Raw genomic sequence first — 24,866 nt, 5'->3', positions numbered from 1 at the left:
CTTTGAGAAATTTCGGAACAGGCTTTTTCTAAAGAAGGTAAGCAGAAGCAATAGTCTCCTTGATCCAGAATGCTATGGTGGCTTTGGAAACGCCATCCCCCTTACGAGGACCCACTAGAAGGATAAAGAGATGATCGGATTTCCTGATCTCTTGGGTCTTCTGCACATAAGAGCGAAGGACCTGACTGACATCCAACTTGCGCAACTGTCTCTGTTCAGAAGAGTCCTCCTGACTACCCAACACCGGAAGGACCACTGCCTGATTGACATGAAAAGGAGAAACTACTTTAGGCAGAAAGGAAGGAAGACAACCCGCTCCCTAGAAAACTCGAGGAAAGGACACCTACAAGAGAAAGCCTACAGCTCAGAAACACGTCTAACAGATGTAATGGCCACCAAAAAGACCGCTTTAAGAGTAAGGTACTTCAAAGAAGTTGCCCAAAGGTTCAAAAGGTGGACATACCAGAACAGACAGAACCGGATTCCAACAGCACTAAGAGGGGAGCCAAATTAGTCTTACCACCTGCTGGAGACTGAGATAGGCTGGATTGGTAGGGGGGTGTCTATCCTAATATACAAGTTTGGTCTCAGTCTCCACCTGCTGGAGACTGAGATAGACTGGATTGGTAGGGGGGAGTCTATCCTAATATACAAGTTTTGGTCTCAGTCTCCACCTGCTGATCGCAGTGAGGTATAAACCCACTTGTAAGAACTATACCAGTCTACCAGGCAATACAGAATGCTGCTATTTTCCACCCCATACCACCCCAGTCCCGATGTCCGACACTGCTATCCTCCATCCTTCTCTGATGACCAGCACTGCTGTCTCCCACACCCCAATGATCGGCACTGCTATCCCCCTAATAACTGGCATTGCTATCTTCCTCCCCTGACCCCCGTGATAGACACTCCTATTCTCCACTATCTGCTCCCTCTTCCCCAGACTGACATTGCACTTACAGTTCCGGGACTCAGGAAACTGACACTGACGCTCTGTGCTGGTGAAGGGCCTTGAGCGTCTGCGCATGCTCAAGGCTTGCTGGACTCCCTTTGAGAATCCCAGAAAGGGAGGGGAGCCAGCAGGCCTTGAGCACACGCAGACGCTCAAGGCCCTTCATCAGCACAGAGCATCAGTGTCAGCTTCCTGAGTCCCGGAACTGTAAATGCAATGTTGATCTGGGGAAGGGGGGAGAGGTAATGAAAAACAAAAGTGCCTAAGCCACTGTTCTTCAATTTTCCAGTACTGCTGTGGCCTCCTCTGTACTGTTCTTTTGCCGCGGTCCACCCCCTTTCGAAACAACTTCCTGTTCTCGCTTGGGCGAACCGCAGCAAAAGAACGGTGATGAAAAGGTCATGAGCAGCGCAAGAGAATTACTCCCACACCATGACCATGTAGCTTTTGTGGTGAGGGGAGCTTCGGAACCGGGTAAGGAGAACATTTGGTGGAACAGGAGGGGGGGGGAGGAAGAAAGAAAGGACAGATGCTGAATGGAGGGGCAGAGAAGAGAAGAAAGAGATGGTGGCACCTGGAATGAGGGAAGAGGAAGAGATAGTGCACATGGATGGAGAGCAGTGGAAGAGAAGAGAGGGAAGAGATGGTGCACATGGATGGAAGAGCTCGAAAGATAGATTTGAGATGGAGGCAGAAAAATGGAAGAAAACTGAATACGAAAATCAGTGCCAAAGATGGATGCAGTGTAAGATGTGAAGGAGAGGAAAGAAACAGCAAATGCATAAGGAGGCCTTGGAATGGAAGATTAGGTTTATACCTTCATAATCTTCTTTCTGTTAGTCCCTGGAGGATTCCATACGCTAGGTGTTCAATCCCAACCCGCAGTCTGGAAGTTGCAGAAATCCACAATGTTTCTGAGCAAATGCTCTACCCCCCTCAACCTGAGAGCTAGGAAACATCCAGTTAAGTCCCAAAGCCAAGCAACATACCTGAACAAATCCATGACAAGGGGGTATCAGGGAGAATCCTCATCAACATAAATAATTCATAAACTGTTTTGCTCTGCAAAATATTAACAAGTGATAAACAGGCACAAAGTCAATGCAGAAAAAAACATTGAAGAACAATGTAGAACTAACCTGCTGTGTGCAGCGAGCACCCCAAGAAAGGCCTTCAGTAATGTACATACTCACAGAAACGCCACACTGGATCTGCCAACTGGCTGGAAAATCTTCAAGCCAGTAATGAGAGTAACCGAGGCAGAAAGGAGCAGGTTACTCCAAACAACTGAATGAATACAGAAAGGGCAGGTCATATGGAATATTCCAGAGACTAACAGAAAGATTATCGAAGGTGTAAACCTAATCTTCCATTCTGTTACTTCCCTTCCGGATTCCATAAGCTAGGTGACGTACCAAAGCCATGTTAGCTAGGGAGGGACAGAAGAGTCTGTTCTCAAACCCGAGGTCCCAAAAATGGCATCAAGATGAACCGCCACATCCACTTGGTAAAACAGGGTAAAAGTATGAAGAGAGGACCAAGTAGCCGTCCTGTGAATTTCATCAGGATGAATTGTGTGAGATTCCGCCCATGATGCAACCACACTTCTTGTCGAATGTGCTTTAAGTGAGATCAGCGGTTGCTTGCTGCGGGTGATGCAAGTCGTGGAAATGGCTATTTGAATCCATCGAGCAATCGAGGACTTGGATACCGGCCTACCACAATGAAGCACAGCAATTAAAACAAAAAGGTGATCAGACATCCTGAACTCAATAGACCCTTCAGACATCCAATTTGCATAAGATTTGATCTTTGCGCTCCAAACCTGTTGGAAGGGTGGACTTGGACCCCCTTGCTTGCGTAAAGCCGCCGCAACTACCATCATTTTGACAAAAGTGCGGGAGCGGTCGCGAGGCCAAGGGACAGAGCTGTGAACTGGAAATGCTGTTGCAGAACATGCAAACGCAGAAACCTGTGAAGCTCCAGGCAGATTTAAATAGGGAAATAAGCCTCTGTGAGATCCAAGGACTCTAAAAACTCCCCTGGAGAGAGAGCAGCTATCAACATGTACTCAGTTGTCCATTCGTAAAAAGGGAATTCACAAGAAGCGGGTGACCGACTGCAGATCCAGAATGGGTCTCCAATCCTCCGAGCCTTTCTGGCATGAGGAAGTATAAGGAGTACCCACCTAAGCCCCATTCATGTTCTGGAAGAGGTTCCAGCATCCCAATGTTTAAGAGGCATTGTAGAGTATCGCGGACCATGGACTCTGTTGCAGTCGACTTGCTGGAGTCCAGAAACCAAGCCAGAGGCGGGCAAAGGAGTACTAAAGTGTCCGTTGAAAATCGTGTCCACTCCTAACAAAACTGAGAAGGTAGCCAAGATGAGGAAGCCATGCCCAACCCCTGGCATCATTGGCCCTTTTTTTTTTTTTTTTTTGAGGTGCAGCCAGTGTACAGTAACCTGAAGATGCCTGGAATTGGAACCATTGTAATGCAGGCATAGCCCTGGGAATGTCTCTGGGAGGAAAAATGGGAGGAAAAACCTGTGTATCCCTGACAACACCTGCAGGAGGAATGAAGAGTACTATGACCCCCTCCCTACATCCAACAAAACTTGTTTGCAGGGAGAAACTTAGGGCGATGTTTGACAACACCCGAGTAGAGGTTATCCAGACCTATATTAACTAGAATCTCCCTCTTGAAAAGATGTCTGCTGAAGGTGATTCTCGAGGCAGTGACCTCATCCAAAGACGGATCCAAAGAGTCCGGCGCTCAGATACTGCACCAGCAGAGAAAGTACTAAGAACTCGAATGAGATCATAAAGGGCACCCAGCACCTAATCCACACTAACCATCACCAGCAGAGGAAAAGCATGCACCTCCGCAGGCCGGAATGACACATGCCCCATAAAGTAAGTGGCCACCATAACTCGGCTACCTGAGGATGCCACTAGAAAAGAATGGTTGGTAACATGACATCCACTCTGTGATCCTGAGGGCCCTTAAATCTCACTCCCCCATCACTAAGGAGGGCTGCGTGCTGGATAACCTGCGTCACAGCGGAATCTACCTCAGGCTGTTCAAACCTGCTGAAAATCAGGATCCAATTGATAAAGCGTAGACATAGCTTTAGAAGATCAGAAAGAGCTTTACGGGGTATTACACTGTTCTGAAACCAGACGAAGGAGAAGTGACTGAACGGAAAAAAAGGGGGCACAGGAGAACAGTCCAGGACTAAAGCCTGATAAATGAAAGGAAGAGAATCCAAATGGAGCTCTTTTAGAACATCATCTGTAAAGAGGCAGACAGAATGGAAGAAGGGTCAGCACCCCAAATCCAGATGCTCAGGGCAGCCAAGGAGACCAGTCTCAGCAAAGGCATCAGCCGGAGTCAAAATGAATAGAGTGGCAGGAGACAAAAGAATCATAAAATCTGCATGGCAACTACTACAATCAAGGTCAAGAGGGCTCCTGAACAGGAAACTTCACCACAGGCGCAACAGACCGAAAAAGCCCAAACGCGCCTGCTGGCTGCATCAAACGAGCAGGGTCTGAAACACCTTTCAGAGGAGCCGAATAAAATCCAGTGAAAAGGCCCATTCCGAAACCATGGTACGGCTCTGTTGAGGTACATGTGTCATACAAAAAAAGTCTCCTCCCCTGGTGCGCTACGGCACTCGGTACAGAATCACTAATTTGGCGCCAATCTGGCACAATCAATATCCACATTCAACAGATTAGGGACTAGGGAGTCCATCCCAAATGATTTTGAGTCAAATCGAGGGGTTTTTCAGGCAAAAATAAAAGTTAGGAAAAAAAAAAAAAAATCGATTTTAGAATCCAAAATGGCTGCCGTCACGAATTTGTGCTAAAAACGGCAAAAACAAAACCCAAAAATAAAAAAAATAGTGATTTGAAGTCTGGGTAGGTGGGGGACCTGAACCCTACCCTCAGAAACTGTGAAAAACTATTTTGAAATAGTTTTAAAAGTCACCCCTGAAGTTCACATAGGAAATAATGGAGGTTTACTCACAGCATGCAGTGCCAGACTATCAGCAGCTTTAAACACCATCTGAATGGAGGAAAATAATTTTCTACCTCAGAAACAGCTCCAAATGGATCCAGACTTGAAATATTCAGACTGCCAGCCGGCACCTCTGCCCCAACAGATCCTCGCCCATGCGGTTGGGGGCGGGAAAGGCAAACTGCGCCTTGAAACCCAGGTGGGTTTCACTCCAGATGCACAGTCTACGCTTGAAACCCATGACAAGGTCACCAGCAAGCAGACTCCCAGGGGAAGGGACCCCGAGTCTAGAAATGGTGATTCCACAGATCCACCAGAATTTCTCTGTGAAGCAACAGTCTGGCATCGCAGGACTACATCCTTTCCTCTAACAGGGTACTGTTGGGAACGGGTCTCAAGGAGCTAAAGACACAGAGAAACAACCTTTAATCATAAAATAAGAAAAAGAAGCAGAATAACTGCAAAAGACTTCTGCATGGGCTGCTTGCAGAAATTGTAACTGGATAACGTGTGGAGCATGTGCTCAGAAAAGCTGTAGATTTCTGCAACTCCTGGACTGCGGGTTGGGATTGAACACCTAGTGTATAGAATCCGGAAGGGACGTAACAGAAACAGATTTAAGAGCAAAAAGGAAGCAAGATGATCAGAAAAATAAAATCTCCAGATAATAAAGGTAAGAAAAATGTTTTTAGTTTCAATTTAGTGATTGAAATCGTTAATTTTGAAAATGTACATCTGTTTATAATTTGAACTGTTCAGGAAGAAATGCATTCATTTCTTTTATGGTGTACTGTGTGCAGTGTCTGGCATATTAGGGTTTCATTTGTATACAATAGGAATTTTAATTTGTGGGTTTGTACTTGAAAAGGGTTTTTCTGTTTTCTGAATATGTGATTGAGGCCAGGTGTTCTTGTGGGGATAGAAGTTCAGAAACTTTGGTTAGTGCCGAGGTCCCAAGTAGAAAGATATTTGTCAGCTATCCTTCAGTTTTTTGGGGCTCAAAACAGCCCCAACTGAATAATTAGTGATTACTGATGGCATTACTTACAACACTATTACAAAAAACACTTTCACTGGAATGAAAAAATGTCATAAAAAAGAAGAGGAACGCAGCACTGCTATAGCTCTAAAGGGGAGGTACAGCTAACTGGAGGAAAAAGCCTCAGATAGGAGCCCTTCCACCACCACAATGGTGGTCCAAGGTGGTTGGACGTAACACCTCACTGGCAAAAAACCTCCAGACCGACCCCCCGTAGTAAAGAACTTAAAGCAGGGCGGCGGTGCAAACGATAGAGGATAACAATCCACTTATCTAGATTAGTAGATCGGTACACCGACGATGGCCAGCGTTTCACTCATCTGCTGCCTCAGGGTGTAGAGAAATCCGATCAAAACTAGAACCAGAATCAGAACAAAAATTCAATCAGTAAACTGGTAAAAATGCACAGCTTCAAAGATAGTTGAAAGAAGCCCTAATGACATACCTTAAGATAGGACGCAAGCTGCATCTCAAGATCAAAAGATGGCCGTAACATGACAGAACTGGGATTTATATAACACTGCCGGGTGGTGAACCCGGAAGTGACAATAGACAAAGAGTTATTGCTGAACCAGCACTTGTGGAACAAATTGTGTTGTAATGAAAAAATTTTTTTCTTTTTCTTTACTTAGTTTTTGTGTATAAGTGTGTGTGTGAAGAAAAGGTTTATACTTCTGCAAATCCAAAAATTGAACTTTCTTGTGTGAATGTTTTAATGTCAATAGACCCAGAAAATTAGAACTAAAAAATTAATAAAAATTGAAAGAATGAAACAGATCAGTAGAACGCACTCCATTCCAGTTTCGAATTTAGTCCATCTGGATCTTCACTCTTCAATCTGTGGATCCATTGTTGTTCCGCTCTTAGTAAACGCCGCTGTCTGTCCGGAACGTCCTCCCTAATGTGGTCAATCACACAACATTTCAAGTCTGTAAACCGATGGTTGAATTCCAAACAGTGTGTGACCATAGGTGGTTCTATGTTTCAAATAAAAACTGGTCATTTCAAGTGTGGGAAATGTTCTATTTGCACCATCACTAAAGAACTGTCTAACACCTTCATTCATCCTTCCACCAATCAGAGTTTTTATTTGAAACATAGAACTTCCTGTACATCGACTTTTGTGGTTTATGTGTTCATGTGTTCATGTCCCTTAATCTATGTGGGCCAGACCACTCGTCCCTTTAAAACTCGAGCCACTGAACACAAGAGTTGTCTGAAGAACAACAGATTACAGGCACCTATGGTCACACACTGTTTGGAATTCAACCATCGGTTTACAGACTTGAAATGTTGTGTGATTGACCACATTAGGGAGGACGTTCCGGACAGACAGCGGCGTTTACTAAGAGCGGAACAACAATGGATCCACAGATTGAAGAGTGAAGATCCAGATGGACTAAATTCGAAACTGGAATGGAGTGCGTTCTACTGATCTGTTTCATTCTTTCAATTTTTATTAATTTTTTAGTTCTAATTTTCTGGGTCTATTGACATTAAAACATTCACACAAGAAAGTTCAATTTTTGGATTTGCAGAAGTATAAACCTTTTCTTCACACACACACTTATACACAAAAACTAAGTAAAGAAAAAGAAAAAAAATTTTTCATTACAACACAATTTGTTCCACAAGTGCTGGTTCAGCAATAACTCTTTGTCTATTGTCACTTCCGGGTTCACCACCCGGCAGTGTTATATAAATCCCAGTTCTGTCATGTTACGGCCATCTTTTGATCTTGAGATGCAGCTTGCGTCCTATCTTAAGGTATGTCATTAGGGCTTCTTTCAACTATCTTTGAAGCTGTGCATTTTTACCAGTTTACTGATTGAATTTTTGTTCTGATTCTGGTTCTAGTTTTGATCGGATTTCTCTACACCCTGAGGCAGCAGATGAGTGAAACGCTGGCCATCGTCAGGTGTACCGATCTACTAATCTAGATAAGTGGATTGTTATCCTCTATCGTTTGCACCGCCGCCCTGCTTTAAGTTCTTTACTACGGGGGGTCGGTCTGGAGGTTTTTTGCCAGTGAGGTGTTACGTCCAACCACCTTGGACCACCATTGTGGTGGTGGAAGGGCTCCTATCTGAGGCTTTTTCCTCCAGTTAGCTGTACCTCCCCTTTAGAGCTATAGCAGTGCTGCGTTCCTCTTCTTTTTTATGACATTTTTTCATTCCAGTGAAAGTGTTTTTTGTAATATTATTGAGTTTCACAATTCCGAGTTTTTTCTTGCTATATATTTAGGAGTTAGGTTTGATGGCCTCCCACGGCTGGCAGACTGGGTTTGGATTTACTACAGATTTCGTATCAGATCTGTTACAACGTCCTTCTGTATTTCAGTTTCCTGAGTCATCAAGTATAAATGTCACATGGGTCGACTATATGAACCTGGCAAAGAAATTAGTTAGAGCCACGTTACATGGAGCTACTTTATTAGAGTACTGCAAAAAAGAATTTATCCCTAGAGGTTTAAGAATTGTAAAAGCACCCACTCTATTCACGGATGACTCTACTTTTTTGACACAATGGGCAGGGATCTTAAATAAGTGCTCCTTAGACCTTATGGTACTTATTATTGAGAAGACCCGAGTAGCTACTGAATCCATACAGTTTGATCTTGACACTAAACTAGGAGAGTTGAAAAGCAGCTTAGACATTGACACATTTAACACAGAACTTACAGACACTCAGAAGAAAATTGATTTATTTAAAGCGAATTTACAGAAAAATAAAATTAAAAAATTTAAACGAGATGAAGATGATTATGCCAAAAAACGAGTGTATCCCTGGCTAAATAATCCCTCTAAACAGCAAAAAAGAGGAGATTTTGACTCCTCTGATCCTTCAGAAGGGGGTTCATTATCTAATTCTGAGGAGGATTTTTTAGATCAAGACAACACAGGAGGGGCAGGTCAAAACCGGACACGAGGGAGACAAAGAGGACGGGGCACAAAACAACCCACGTCACGACCACAACGAAACAAATCAAAGAAAGCTCAGAACAAGTAGTGTTTAATCTCTCTTCACACAGTTTGAGTCCTATTGAAACATCGGTTTTATCCAGGGGACTCACATTTGTCCCTGTTCAACCTTTGAAAGAATTTCAATTACGGGTGGACATTGAAAAATTCTTTAGAAAACTACATTTAAAAGAATTTTTCACTCAACACTCTTTCACTAACACGGAGAGCTCCATTGTTAGTTTGAAATCCACTTGGACTCCTCCTACCCCTCCTAGTGCACATTTACAGCTCTATAAAGAATTAGTTATTAGTGACATTAAAAAAGTTACCAAAACTAAGAGATTCCAACCATACAATCTTTCACGGGAAGAATATATGGCTTTAAAACAACTCAGGTCAAATCGTTCAATTAGGATTTGTAGGGCAGATAAGGGCGGAGCAGTGGTAGTTCTGGACATGGCTAAATATAAAACTGAGGTCTCCAGGTTATTGAGTGTATCCACAGACTATGAGGAGTTGACAAATGATCCAACGTCTGATCTAGCCTGTGAGATACAGCGACTGACATCTTCAGCTGTAGAAGAAGGTTTTTTGACTTTAAAAGAACATGCCTATTTAAACAATCAAAATCCCAGAACTCCTGTGTTTTACATCTTGCCAAAGATTCACAAAAGTTTGACCGATCCTCCAGGTCGCCCTATTGTATCCAGTAGAGGTTCCATTCTGGAACCCTTATCTTCCTTTGTTGATTTATTTCTCCGTCCCATTGTATCAAAAGGTTTTTCTTACTTAAGGGATTCTTCTCAATTTTTGACTAAACTCTCAGACATCGACAACCCTGAAGACATTACATTTTTTGTCACGTTAGACGTAAAATCTCTTTAAACTGTAATTCCTCAGGATGAGGCTCTTACTGTTGTTGAGGAATTTCTCCTCAACAACGTAAGTAATGATAGGATCCCTGTCCAGTTTATAATAAAACTACTATCTTTAGCCATGAAGAGAAACTATTTTAGGTTCATGGACAGGTTTTTTCAGCAGATATCGGGGGTAGCCATGGGGGCAACCATGGCTCCCTCGGTAGCAAACCTTTTCATGCAAAAATTTGAAAACACCTGGATTATTAATAATCCCTTCTCAGATAAAATTGCTATATGGCTACGTTTTATTGATGACGTTTTTGTGGCCTGGAAAGGTTCTAAAGGTGATCTGGATGAATTTTTTGAATGGTTGAACTCTAGACATTGTAACATTGAATTCAGCATGACTTATCACTCTAGTCATATTTCTTTTCTTGATGTTTTTGTTATTAAAGAAACAGGTTCTATTAAAACCACAGTATATAGAAAAGACACGGATAGGAATACCTTTTTGGATTTCTCAAGTAACCATCCGAACCCTCTGAAGCGAAGTTTGCCCACCTCTCAATTTTTCCGTTATCGTCGGTTATGTTCCGACACGGGAGATTATAAAACAAAATGCAAACAACTGTACTCTCGTTTAAAGAGCAGAGGATATCCTACTGGTGTTTTGAAAAAAGCATACAAAAGGGCTAAGTTCATTAATAGAGATCTTCTTTTCCTACCCCGTGAACCTGAGTCCATTAACAATATTGCTACATGCATTCTAGAATATTCTCCTAACATCAATATTATCTCCAAGATACTCAGACGTCACTGGACTATAATGGACCTTCATCCCTCTTTGAAAGACATTCATTTCAGAATAGCGTACTCACGCCAAAAGAATTTTAAAGAACTTTTAAGTCCATCTGATATAAGAGATCCTTGTCCACCTACCACACTTTCAACTGGTCATTTCAAGTGTGGGAAATGTTCTATTTGCACCATCACTAAAGAACTGTCTAACACCTTCATTCATCCTTCCACCAATCAGAGTTTTTATTTGAAACATAGAACTTCCTGTACATCGACTTTTGTGGTTTATGTGTTCATGTGTTCATGTCCCTTAATCTATGTGGGCCAGACCACTCGTCCCTTTAAAACTCGAGCCACTGAACACAAGAGTTGTCTGAAGAACAACAGATTACAGGCACCTATGGTCACACACTGTTTGGAATTCAACCATCGGTTTACAGACTTGAAATGTTGTGTGATTGACCACATTAGGGAGGACGTTCCGGACAGACAGCGGCGTTTACTAAGAGCGGAACAACAATGGATCCACAGATTGAAGAGTGAAGATCCAGATGGACTAAATTCGAAACTGGAATGGAGTGCGTTCTACTGATCTGTTTCATTCTTTCAATTTTTATTAATTTTTTAGTTCTAATTTTCTGGGTCTATTGACATTAAAACATTCACACAAGAAAGTTCAATTTTTGGATTTGCAGAAGTATAAACCTTTTCTTCACACACACACTTATACACAAAAACTAAGTAAAGAAAAAGAAAAAATTTTTTTCATTACAACACAATTTGTTCCACAAGTGCTGGTTCAGCAATAACTCTTTGTCTATTGTCACTTCCGGGTTCACCACCCGGCAGTGTTATATAAATCCCAGTTCTGTCATGTTACGGCCATCTTTTGATCTTGAGATGCAGCTTGCGTCCTATCTTAAGGTATGTCATTAGGGCTTCTTTCAACTATCTTTGAAGCTGTGCATTTTTACCAGTTTACTGATTGAATTTTTGTTCTGATTCTGGTTCTAGTTTTGATCGGATTTCTCTACACCCTGAGGCAGCAGATGAGTGAAACGCTGGCCATCGTCGGTGTACCGATCTACTAATCTAGATAAGTGGATTGTTATCCTCTATCGTTTGCACCGCCGCCCTGCTTTAAGTTCTTTACTACGGGGGGTCGGTCTGGAGGTTTTTTGCCAGTGAGGTGTTACGTCCAACCACCTTGGACCACCATTGTGGTGGTGGAAGGGCTCCTATCTGAGGCTTTTTCCTCCAGTTAGCTGTACCTCCCCTTTAGAGCTATAGCAGTGCTGCGTTCCTCTTCTTTTTTATGACATTTTTTCATTCCAGTGAAAGTGTTTTTTGTAATATTATTGAGTTTCACAATTCCGAGTTTTTTCTTGCTATTACTTACAACACTCACATACCCAAATTTCTAATCTTGGTCTATATTCGAGTCAACCTTTTTTCCTTCTTTTTTGGGGGGAAAAGGTTACCTTGGTTTATATTCAAGTATGTACAGTAATATTCCAGGGAATGCCTCACCAACAACCAATAAAGAGGCATTAGCACCATCTTTTTTTCTCCGTGTTATTTCTCTCTCTTTGCAACCCAGCACCCTTCTGGCTCTGGTTACCAACTTCTCACACTGTTTGACTATTTTTGAGATCTGACATTATCATCCCAAAGTCTCTCTACTGATTAGTGCACATCAGCTCTTCATCCCATCCAATACACACCATTCCCTCTCAATGCTGCACCCCAAATGCATGCTTGTCATTGCTAACATGAATACTTATATCACAGTAAAATATATTAATAGAGTAACTACGAGAAATCATCTTTACCCTTATCAAGTGACTCAACAGAATGTAGCAGCTCCCAGCTCTCTTTTGCTAATTTGAAACTCTCCAGAAGTTCAACTGAGTTGGGAAGTTCTGTCTTATTTATTAGGATATGACGGTTTCTCCCTTTTCCAGAGCATTCTTCATCATCTGAGCTCTGTTTAAAAGATAAAACATAAAATAATCATTATAAACAAACTATAAAAGTTCTCCTGTCATACAGTGAATCTACAAGTTCAAAATTTAAGAAGGTTTATTGTCCACCTAGTTAAAAATACTCTTTTAGCTGAAAAACAGGGTGGAGACTCAAACCAATTTGTAAGCTGGTTTATAAGGAACACCATTGCATCTATTTTGTTCCATTAGCAAAGCCTGCAGAAAAGGTGCAAAAAATCTCCCTCTGGCCTGCACATAACTTGGTAGGGGTTGCTGCATGCAATGCAGAAAAAGCATCTTGAGTTGTGTGTAGGCTATGAGGAACTATTTCATGCTGTGTTCGATACCTACTCTCAAGGTCAAAGACAAAGCTTCTCAGCCTCACAAACAAATGAGAAAAAAATGACAGATGGTATCACAGTGACTTGGCTGGGGATGGAATGAACTCTTGAAGACCCTAACAAGAGCCACTGCTACACAAATACAAAGGATTACAAATAGAAACCTATTACAGATGACAAAAAATATTTAAAATTATTTTGTTTGTACTCATTCTCTCCTCCTCTTGGCCTTACATGTAGGGAATCCCTGATCCTGTGTTCAAAATAGTTCCTTTTCTTGACCTAAGATGAAGACAGTCTCCTGCCACAAATGCTTACTCTCTTCCTCTAATTTTCAAAAGGGATGAAATAACTTGCCCCAAGTACTGACACACTCTTCTCATCCCAACCTCGAGGAACAGAAAGAATACATTATCTAGCTCCATGCTTACATTCTCCTTCTTTCAGCTTAGAGGGAGGGAATTTGTGACCCTTAAGTCACACTTATTTCTTCTTCAGGCTTCAGGGGAGATAATTCCAAGTGCTCAATCTCTCTCCTTAACCAATCTTGAGTAGGGAAAGAAATCTCCTGCCCCGAGTGCTCAAAAACTCTCCTCCTTCCGGGGTGTGGGAAGAAGGGAATCCCTTGCCCCAAGCACTCAGACTTGCTCTTCCTCTCAGTCTTGTGGATGGCAAAAAAATTCATATCCCTTTAATTATGCACTCTCTTCCTCCTCCTAGTCTCAAGGAGAATGATCTCCAACCCTATCTTTCTCCTGGTCTTTCATGGAAAGCTTACACTTTCTCCTCTTCCTGGATTTATAGAGGGAATCCCTGCCCTGTGTTCACATGCTTTCCTCTTAAGGACTATGCAGAGTATCATTCAACCCAAACAAACCACTCAGCACATGAATTAAGTATACCATGCATAAGTCATTTTTATAGCAGTCATTACATAGACATTATTTTTTAATCTCTTTTGTGTTTATTTTTTGTCAATCTTGACTATACTTTTTATTCAGCCTAAAGATACCTCAAATATGATGCTCTAACAATGTCTGTACCAATACAGCAAACTCATTCTAAAATCTTTTGTCACAATGTAGAAATTAGGTTTTACCTGCTAATTTTATTTCCTTTAGTCTCACCAGACTAGGTCAGACCAGTCCAACACCTGTGGGTTGTGCCTGTCAACCAGCAGACAGGGACAGAATAGAGAACTGTGAGCTCTTCCCTATAAGGGCACTGTGCAGTCTTAGATCCTCAGTATTTTGATAACAAAGCAACAGTCACCCTGGATATCATTATGCTACACTGATTCTCATTCCTTATCCATGTACCTTGCTACCTTGTTCATTTTGAGGAATGCAGAACTTTAAGAACACACAAACTACTAGAACAAGTGAACAAAACTTTCTTGTGGAAAGAGAAACAGGCAGAAAACCACCCTAGCCTAAGGGGCTACCTCTATGGTCACCACCACAGATCTCGGCACCTGCATGTAATCTCAGGTCCAAGAAACCAGTTTACTCAGATACCAGTTTACATCCTGATCTGGGCTTGGAATTAGAATCATCTGCCTTGGAAGACAGAATCTTCCTTTCTCTACTACTAAACAACACTCTCAAATAGTCAACTGCAAGGGAATTAACTTTCACTTTGTAAGACTGACCACGCAACTAAAGGACTGAATCAACTGTAGCACTCTGATCACTGTTTGTATACTTTCTCACTACAAACTGTCTTGGATTAGTCAATTGTCCAGATAAAGATGGTCACTGATGCTCTTTTAATGAAAAAAGACTGCTGCCATTATCATCACATTGGAGAAAGTCCTTGAGGCTGTTGCCAGGCCAAAGAGCATTACTTGGAATGGATAGAACCATCCTAGAATCGCAAACCTGATGCTGATGCTCAGCTGGAATATGAAGTCAAGCCTCTTTGAAGTCTAAGGCTGTTAGTAATTCTCTTCAGCAGACTGTTGCAATCACTGACTGAAAGGTTTCCCTTCTAAAATATACTCAAACCATATGATTTACTGCTTTGAAATCCATCGAATGAAAGGCTCCAGCCTTTTTAGCAATATAAAGTACATGGAATATCTTTCTATGTGCTGCTCTCTCTCTGGGGGGCTGGTACCACTGCCATTAGAGTTAGAAGATTTTGTAAAGTATATCGCACAGCTGGGAGGAGTATAACATGGACATACCATAAAACAATTTTTAAGAGGCTGAGAAAATTCCAACTTGCATCCATGCTCAGTTATGTCTAGAATCCTCTGGCTGGACATGATTTGAGTTAATTTCTTGAAAAACCTGGACTTTGAAGAACTTTGGAAAAAAAGACCAGCAGCTCATCATTAGGTATTACATATTAAATCTGGGACATGAATCCCTTGGTTACTCCCCGTCCTGCCCCCTTGAAAGGAGGACTGTCTTGACTGAAAACAGAAATGCTGAAAAGGAACCACAGCGCCTTGGTCTGTACCATTTCACTTCTCACAATCTATGTCAGCAGGAAGTCTGATGGGAGGAAGGTTTGTGCTTGATCTCAAGTAGTCTCTGAGGCCTAGGTTCCCCATCATCCTTAGCTAGCTTGTCCAGATCATCTCCAAATAGCAATTTAACATAAGAACATAAGAACATAAGAAGTTGCCTCCGCTGAGGCAGACCATAGGTCCATCCTGCTCAGCGGTCCGCACCCGCGGCGGCCCATCAGGCCCATTGCCTGAGCAATGGTCTATACCTATCTATACCCCCCAATCCCTTTTTCTTCTAGGAATCTATCCAAACCTTCTTTGAAACCATTTAATGTTTTCTTGTCTACAACAGCCTCTGGTAGCGCGTTCCATGCATCCACCACCCTCTGAGTGAAAAAGAACTTCCCTTAAATTTACCCTTAAAAAAAGTCTGCTGAGCCAAGATTTGGAGGCAGTATCCATGGACCAATTTTGGAGTCACAATGATGCTGGCTACCATTTCTCTAGCCAACATCCTGACTAGATCATAAGGTGTGCCCACCACATAAGGTAACACCACCTCTAAGCAAGCAGCTTCCTTTGGATTCTCAAGAACCTGCACCAGAGCCAACCTTTGGCCCAGCTGCACCCAGTACTAGCAAGCTCTGGAAATATAAACATTACATACCACAGCCTGAAGTCCTAAGGAGGAAACCTCAAATGCATGCTCCTTGGGATCTTGCCAAGTACTTATGACCGGGTTGGCTACTGTTGGAAATAGGATATTGGGCTTGATGGACCTTTGGTCTGTCCCAGTATGGCAACTCATGTTCTTAAGCAATGACTCCAACTTGTGGCCCTGAACATCCTTTACTGCAGAACCCCCTTCAATGGAAATGGTGGTCTTCTTGGTAACCATTGCATCCACCTTGGGTTACTTTAGCTTATCTTTTCCATCTAGGATCAATGAGTAGAGTTTTGCCATAGCCCTTCCAACCTGGAGCCCTGCCTCAAGAGTGTACCATTCAGCTGATACAAGGGCCTGAATGACCCGATGCATAGGAAAAGTCTTAGGAGGCTTTCTAATCCTTTTCCAGGATGGGATCCCTCACTGAATGCACCTTCAAAACCGACATAGGGGAAAATGGGAAATAAGTAGAGCCTCCATGGATCATGTAATAAGGGCTGACAACTCTTCTCTGTGAAACAGTTGCAAGGGGACAGAAATCAAACCTTTCCCCACCCATTCCCATAACCTTCAGAAAGCAAAGAAACTTACCTGTAGCAAGTGTTGTACGAGGACAGCAGGTTTATATTATCACATGCGAGTGATATCATTCATGGAACCTTGTATGGACACATACCAATTGCACTGTCACTTTAATTTTTTATTTATAATTTTTCATATATTTCCTTTCCCTGGTAACGCTGGCTACATCCCACTTCAGAAGAAAGATAGCCATTCTAGCCACTGTCCTTGTGCAAACAGAGATCAAATTCTCGCTGCACACAATGGCTAGCAGTGATTTTTTTTTTTTTTAAAGGAAAATCTAAATAAATTATAATTGGCTCACAGAAGAAAGGAAAATAGAAGTGTGTGGGTGTATGAGTGTAGGGGGGAGATCTTACACTTTTATGAGAATCCCCCCCCCTTAGCAAGCCTAATTACCCAACTGGCCCAGAAGACCTGACCAGGCCAGTTTAAAGCCACATGATTTTCCCACCACCATTTGCTAAAGACACAGAAATATTAAGGAGCTAAGTTTGCATAATGCCTTTTAGGGAAGAGCGCACAGCACTATTCTCTGACCCTATCTGCTACCAGATGGGCAAATTCCACAGGCAGACTGATCTAATGAGGATGCTAAGGAAATCATTTTTTTCCAGTGTCTGATAGCCTGAAAAATAATTCTAGTATAAAACTTTTAACTGAATAAGAGCTGCCAAGTCAAGCAATTAGAAGCAATAAGCTGCCAACCCTATAGTGCTAGCACTTGCCTATGAAATCATACTTTAAAGCAAGATTGTGTACCACAGCATGTCCCTTCCCCCACTATGATATGCATTTTAACTGCAGGAACACACTAGTACATGTTCAAATGTATCTGCCTCTGTTGTAACCCCACAGTGTTTTAAAGCTCTTGCCATGTGCTTTTGTTGCACTCATTATTCTGGGGGGAAAAAAAAAACCAACACAGGAGGGACAGATTACCATGGTTTTTTCTCTGGTCTCAGCAAGTTTCCGCTTCTTATGTATGTGCTTGCTTCGTTCAATCTCCACATCAACAAACGCATTGGATGCATCCTCCAGGAGCACCAGTGGTACTTGGCTTGGAGCATTTGGTCCTAAGATAAAAGAATGATTTTAAATATTGCCCTGCATCAGCTTTACATTTTAATAAGCAAAGAAAATCTTCAATATTGCTCCTTTATCAAGTAGGACAATTCAGCAGATGAGAAAATACGCATACGTTCTGAATGAATATCCCGAATAAATGGGATTAATATGACATAAGAACACTGTCAAGGTGTTTAACTAATAATCAGGTTAGAATCTAAGGGACCGATATTCAGTGCAAATTTAAGTGGGCAGGAACCTCTCCTGACTGCTTATTAAATTACTTCCGAAACCTTAAGACAGAATATTCAGCGGTACTTAACCAGAGAGTGTTCCTGAATATCCTCTCAGACTGCCCAGCTGAAAGTGGGCAGGTCAGGGGCAGCGCTGGGGGTGACACTGGGGAGGAGACCCAGGTTATGTTGCAGCCAGTATATTCAGTGCTGGCACCTGCATAGCATTAAAAAATAAAAATAAACCAATTGAGGAGGGTGGGGTAAATTTTCCTAATTTTTATAGGTATCATCAAGCCTATATTTTACGTCAAGGTATGTATTGAATCCTCCCAGAACTCTTTGAGAATGCATCGGATTGGCTTTATTTAGAATGGCGTCTCTTGTTTCCCTTAAATTTGGTTCATGTGCCCAGTATTAGAATACCTAGAAGATATAAGGAGAAAAGAATTTTATCAGATACATGGAAAACATTGAGATATATTAGCAATTTAACACCTATTCCAATAAGTAAATCTACAAATCAATCTTTATGGATTAATTCCAAGATTCAAATTGGCGGATCTAAAATCTTATGGAAAATCTGGATCATTGCAGGCATTCGAACTCTAAATGACGTTATTTCAGATGGTAAACTGCTTGAATTTTCACAGCTGCAACATAGATTCGGTCTTAATAAATCACAAAGTTTTAAATGGTTGCAGCTGAAGCAGGCTATTCAGGTAGGGTTCCCTGAATGGAAAAATATGAATAATCAATATAGTCTGGAGTTCCTTTGCTTTCAAGCGGATTTCCTGGGACATCAAGCCGCTTTGTGGTATAAATTATTATCTGGATATGTGAATAAAAAACCAAAAAATGGTCTTAGAGACATTTGGAGTATTGAGATAAGGCAGCAAATTTCTGCATTTCAATGGCCACAAATTTGATCTTGGAGAATGAGATATACAATGTCAGCATCTATGAGGCAAACTTGGTTCTTTTTGTTGCATAGAGCTTTTTGGACCCCAGTTCGTTTGCAAAAGTTAGATAGATCTAAGTCTAATAAATGCTGGCATTGTAATCTGGAAGTAGGGACATTGGATCATTTAATTTTTTACTGTCCCTGTATTAAATTATTTTGGAATTCAATTTGGATGCAGGTTAACCTTAAGATACTATTCTGTTTGGCATGGCTATGAGAAAAAAAGTCAAATTTCATCTTATAACAACAAACTTCTATTAATAATGACAGGGGTGGCAATTCAGCACATTACGGCTAATTGGAAAAATTATACAAATCTTAATTATTCTTTTTGGTGGAATTCACTTTGTCACATTTTTAAAATGGAAAGAGCAATTGCTGTACAGAAAGGTAATTATAACAACTTTATAAAGATCTGGGGGCCATTAGAGAATTATTGTAATGAATGAACATCGTTTTCCTTTGTGATGGATACATGTATTTTATTGGGGGGAGGGGGCAAACTGGATGATTAATATTTTTATTTAATGATTGGATTTCTGTTGAAGAATTGTTGGGTGGGGGGAAAGGGTTATAATTTCTACTTTAATGGATTATATGTATAAGAATGTCAAGTGATGTATATTTTATTAGTAATGTAATGTTTTAATATTAATCACTTGTTTGTCAGTTTTAAAATGAATAAAGAATTAAAAAAAAAAATAAAATACAAAGTTAATCCAGATCCTCCCCTGACCATGCCCCTTGCTCTTGATGACAACCCTCCCCTCCCCCCCGAAGGCCCCCCCAAGCTCCTTAACACACTCAAGTTTACAAGTTTCTTTATTTTTTGATATACCGTTTATCAAATGGTTTATCAAATCAAATGGTTTACAATGGAATGAGTCTAAAAAAATTAAAAATTAAAAACGTAAACATATCTAAAAAATAAAAATAAAGCTAACAAAATAATAAAAGAGGGAGCAGAACAGACTGACATACTCGAAACAAGATGGGAGGAGGAGCTTTGTAAGTTAATAAAAACATCAAGATTGAAAATAAAAATAAAGGGTGGAAAGTGGTGGGAGGGAAAATACATTATGGTAGGGCTCGCTTCAAAAGAAGCGCTATTGTGAAATCCATCAAGGAGCTATGTGGATTCTATTTGAAAGAAATTAGATCAGAGGTTGTAGGCATCTTAAAAAAGAAAAGTCTTAAGTTTGGATTTGAAATTTTCAAGAGAGTTTTCTAGGTGGAGATCCAATGGGAGGGCATTCACTGAGAGGGGGCAGTAATTGAGAAAATGGACTTAACGGTTGTGTCATAAAATAGTTCACACATAGAAGGGCTAGTAAGCAGATTTTGATTGGAATGAAGAGTCATGGAGGGAGCATATGGGATCAGAAGTTTGTCTATTAAAGCTGGTGAGTTGGAATGTCTGGTTTTCAATGTTAGTAAAAGTATTTTGTAGGATAGATGATGGGTAATGGGTAGCCAGCTTGCTTTATGAAGAAGGGGGGTGACACGGTCAAATTTCTTTGCTCGGTATATTAATTTAACTGCAGTATTTTGCAGGAGTTGAAGATGATGAATCTCTTTCTGTGTTATGCCTTGTATAGGGCGTTGCAATAGTTGATGTGCGAAATTAAAGGAGTGAATCAAAAAGTTGATAGAAGAGAAGAGATGGAGCGAATGAGTCTTAATTCATAGAAACATTTCTGAGTAACTGTGCTGATTTGTTCGTGAAAACTGAGGTCTTTATCGAGGATGATTCCAAGAAGTTTGATTTTGGTATCTGTTTGAATTGGGGAAGAGTCAACGCAGATGGGTAAGCATATATTTTCTTCTAATGATGTTGGGAATAGTACGCCTTTCGATTTAGAGAAATTCAATGCAAGTTTGTTTTGCTGAAGACAAGAGCTAATTTTATTAAGTTTACAGTTGATTTCTATTATTTCTTCAGGTGCTTTTGGATTTAAGGGGTGAAGCAGTTGAATATCATCAGCTTAGGTGAACACAATAAATCCTATAGATTGAGCTAGCGTAAGTAAGGGGGTCATGAACATGTTAAAAAGAAGTAACGAAAGCATCAAACCCTGTGGGACTCTGTAAGTTTGATAGATGGTGAAATATGTGGTATTGTTAAAGCTGACTTTGTAATTTCAGTTTTGAAAATATGATGTGAACCATTGTAAAGCTGTTCCGGCGATACCAATAGATTGCAGTCTCTTAAGTAGTAGGGAATGGTCTATGGCAGGGGTGCCCAACACGTCAATCGCAATCTACCGGTCGATCGCAAAGGCAACGTGAGTCGATCGCGGAGCCCTGCCTTTTAAAATAAACTCTACCCCGCACCTGAAGCTGTATGTTCAGTAGTGCTGCCCGATTCAAATTGATTCGTTATTTTTTTTTTTAATCGGGTTCGCCGATTCATTCTGTTCTCCTAAAGCAGGAGCAGCAGCACTGCCTCTTACTGGCCGTCCACTGCCACTACTGCTCCTGCTTTAGGGGGCCCCTCGGGTCAGTTGAGAAGTGATGCAATGCATAGGTGCTCTTTGTAGCGTCCTCTGGCTTCCCTCCTGGTTTCCCGTTCTCACCTTCAGTTAATTAGGGCAGCCTGCAAAGGATCGCTAGTGCTGTAGCGATCCTTAATAGGATGCTGTGTGCCTCCGTAGCATGTTCCCTCTGCCACGATCCCGCCCCTGATAATGGAAGGGATACTAACAGAGGAGAGGAAGAGAGATGGTCAATGGGATTTACGGAGGGAAGGAACAGAAGGGGAGAAGATGGACACAAGGGATGGTGTAGAGGGGGGTATAGAGATACTGGATAGGAGGGTAGTTGGGAAGAGAAAGGGAGAGCTGGTGGACCCTGGGGTGGTGGGGAAGGAGGGAGAGATGCTGGGAATGTATCCATCTGGGGATGGTGGGGTCCATCGCTGCAGCTGCAGGGATGGAGATGAAAAAAAGGAAAGATGCCAGACCTCTGGGAGAGGGCAGGGAAATGGAAGGGGAAGACGGAGATGGAAGATGGATGGTTAGCAGGGAGAAAGAAGAAAACGACAAATGGGTATGAGACCCTGACATGCGAGTTATCAGAAGACGCTTGTTGCAGAGCCTGAGACTAACATGATTTGAATAATGACCAGACTATAAAAGATAGAAAAAATAAGTTTATTTTCTGTTTTTTGATTACAATGTGTCATACTTGAAATGTATATTCTGTCAGAGCTGTTATTAGACACACATGTGAGCTAGGGTTTAACAGAGAGAGGAAAAGTCTTTTTTGTTTGTTTATTTTGTCTACACCACAGCGCCAGTGTGGGTGAAGAGGCTATAAAATAAACCCACCAGGATGTTTGAAAAAAAAAAAACCAAAAAAAAACAAACAAACACCCAATTAGGCAGGAAAATCGAACTGAATCGAAATATCAATTCAATAGGCTGAACCGAATCAAATTTTTTTTCCTGAATCGGGCAGCACTAATATTCAGTTAACCTTTCAAAACCCCACCCCCCCAGCTCTGACTCCTCCCAATCACGAACCAAGCGCGGCTCCAACTTTAGTAGTGATTCACATTTTAAGGAAACAGTCACTGCCATCCTCAATGTCCCACCACAAGGGCACCAGCTGTCTCCACCACGAACTCTCGCGAGAACTGCTAAGGTAAACGTTGCCTGCAAAAGTTGCAAGAACTCTGAACAGGTGCCGAGCAACTAACAAATCTCTCAAGAACTGCAGAGATCGCACGGATCACCATCAAATCTCGCAAGGGTTGGGTGACGCTATTCCTCTCGTTTTCGAGCAGGGAGGGCGGAAGCAGTCGCAAAGAATTGTATTCTGCCATACATATTCATGCTGTTATGAAAGGTAAACAATATATATTTTAAATATAAAGTGCACTTGGTATATATAAATAAATATATGTTTAGCATTTTTATTGTTGGTAGATCATTTTGACTTGGCCATTTTAAAAGTAGCTCGCAAGCCAAAAAAGCTTGGGCACTCCTGGTCTATGGTTATCAAAGGCTGATGTAAGGTCAAGAGATATCAGAAGAGATAATTTTCTATGGTCTTTGAAATAAAGGATAGTGGTTGTCAGGCCTATTAATGATAATGCGGTACAATCAATTTGGACAGATTAAGTTATAACTTTTGGTGGAATTCTGTATGCCATATATATAAAATGGAGCGCACAATAGCAACACAGAAAGGTTATTTTGGTAAATTTCAAAAGATCTGGAGACCATTAACAGACTTTTGTAATGAATGATAACATTTTCCCATAATAAGAACATAAGAAATGCCTTCACCGGATCAGACCCAGGTCCATCTTTTCCGGTGATCCGCACACGCAGAGGCCAACTAGGTGATCCCTAATGGACACCTTGTTCACCCGTATCCCTCAATGTGATTTGCAAGAAGGTGTGCATCCAACTTGCCCTTGAATCCCAGAATGGTGGTCTCTGCCACAACCTCCTCCAGGAGAGCATTCCAAGCGTCCACCAATCGCTATGTGAAGCAGAACTTTCTGACATTAGTCCTGAGTCTGCTGCCCCTCAGTTTTAGTCCATGACCTCTTGTTCGAGTCACTATTGACAATGTGAATAACGAAGTTCCATGCTCTATTTTGTCGAAACCTTTTAGTATTTTAAAAGTCTCTATCATATCCCCTCGCAGCCTTCTCTTCTGGAGGGTGAACAATCCCAATTTTTCGAGGCGTTCTTTGTAGCTCAAATTCTAATCTAATCTAATCCTTAGGTTTGTATACCGCATCATCTCCACGTTCGTAGAGCTCGACGTGGTTTACAGTAAGAGAAATAGGAAGGAACTACAACAGAGGGTTAGAGGTAGAAGTGTGAAGAAAATTTACAGGACTTGGGATGCCAAGATATAAGAGTTTCCTTGATTCCTAAATTGGAGGGAGACTTACATTTTTTTAGAAAAGCCACACCTTTTATTAGTTTCGTGGCCTGTCTCTGCACCCTCTACAGCAGGGTTATATCCTTCTTTAGATAGGGAGACCAGTGTTGGACACAGTGACATAGTAACATAGTAGATGACATAGTAACATATATAGTAACATAGTAGATGACGGCAGATAAAGACCCGAATGGTCCATCCAGTCTGCCCAACCTGATTCAATTTAAATTTATTTATTTTTTTAATTTTTCTTCTTAGCTATTTCTGGGCAAGACTCCAAAGCTTTACCCGGTACTGTGCTTGGGTTCCAACTGCCAAAATCTCTGTTAAGACTTACTCCAGCCCATCTACACCTTCCCAGCCATTGAAGCCCTCCCCTGCCCATCCTCCACCAAACGGCCATACACAGACACAGACCGTACAAGTCTGCCCAGTAACTGGCCTAGTTCAATATTTAATATTATTTTCTGATTCTAAATCTTCTGTGTTCATCCCACGCTTCTTTGAACTCAGTCCACCACCTCTCTCGGGAGCGCATTCCAGGCATCCACTACCCTCTCCGTAAAGTAGAATTTCCTAACATTGCCCCTGAATCTACCACCCCTCAACCTCAAATTATGTCCTCTGGTTTTACCATTTTCCTTTCTCTGGAAAAGATTTTGTTCTACGTTAATACCCTTCAAGTATTTGAACGTCTGAATCATATCTCCCCTGTCTCTCCTTTCCTCTAGGGTATACATATTCGGGGCTTCCAGTCTCTCCTCATACGTCTTCTGGCGCAAGCCTCCTATCATTTTCGTCACCCTCCTCTGAACCGCCTCAAGTCTTCTTACGTCTTTCGCCAGATACGGTCTCCAAAACTGAACACAATACTCCAAGTGGGGCCTCACCAATGACCTGTACAGGGGCATCAACACTTTCTTCCTTCTACTGACTACGCCTCTCTTTATACAGCCCAGCATCCTTCTGGCAGCAGCCACTGCCTTGTCACACTGTTTTTTTGCCTTTAGATCTTCGGACACTATCACC

The 24,866-nt window shown here is 41.6% G+C and overlaps 1 protein-coding gene across 3 annotated transcripts in view; it reads right to left on the bottom strand.

Moving 5' to 3' along the window:
• Nucleotides 1–24,866, bottom strand: part of INTS10 (integrator complex subunit 10) — a 203,639-nt gene that overhangs the window by 97,862 nt on the left and 80,911 nt on the right. For all 3 annotated transcript variants that reach the window (XM_033915345.1, XM_033915356.1, XM_033915365.1), the window contains 2 exons: nucleotides 17,613–17,746; nucleotides 12,470–12,623 (listed from right to left, as the gene is read on the bottom strand). In XM_033915345.1, the coding sequence (XP_033771236.1) occupies nucleotides 12,470–12,623; nucleotides 17,613–17,746 (288 nt within the window). The remainder of the gene's footprint in view (nucleotides 1–12,469; nucleotides 12,624–17,612; nucleotides 17,747–24,866) is intronic.

This window comes from Geotrypetes seraphini, chromosome 1, assembly GCF_902459505.1.
Source record: "Geotrypetes seraphini chromosome 1, aGeoSer1.1, whole genome shotgun sequence".
Classification (NCBI taxonomy): domain Eukaryota; kingdom Metazoa; phylum Chordata; class Amphibia; order Gymnophiona; family Dermophiidae; genus Geotrypetes; species Geotrypetes seraphini.
This window is presented reverse-complemented; position numbering and strand designations above follow the sequence as displayed.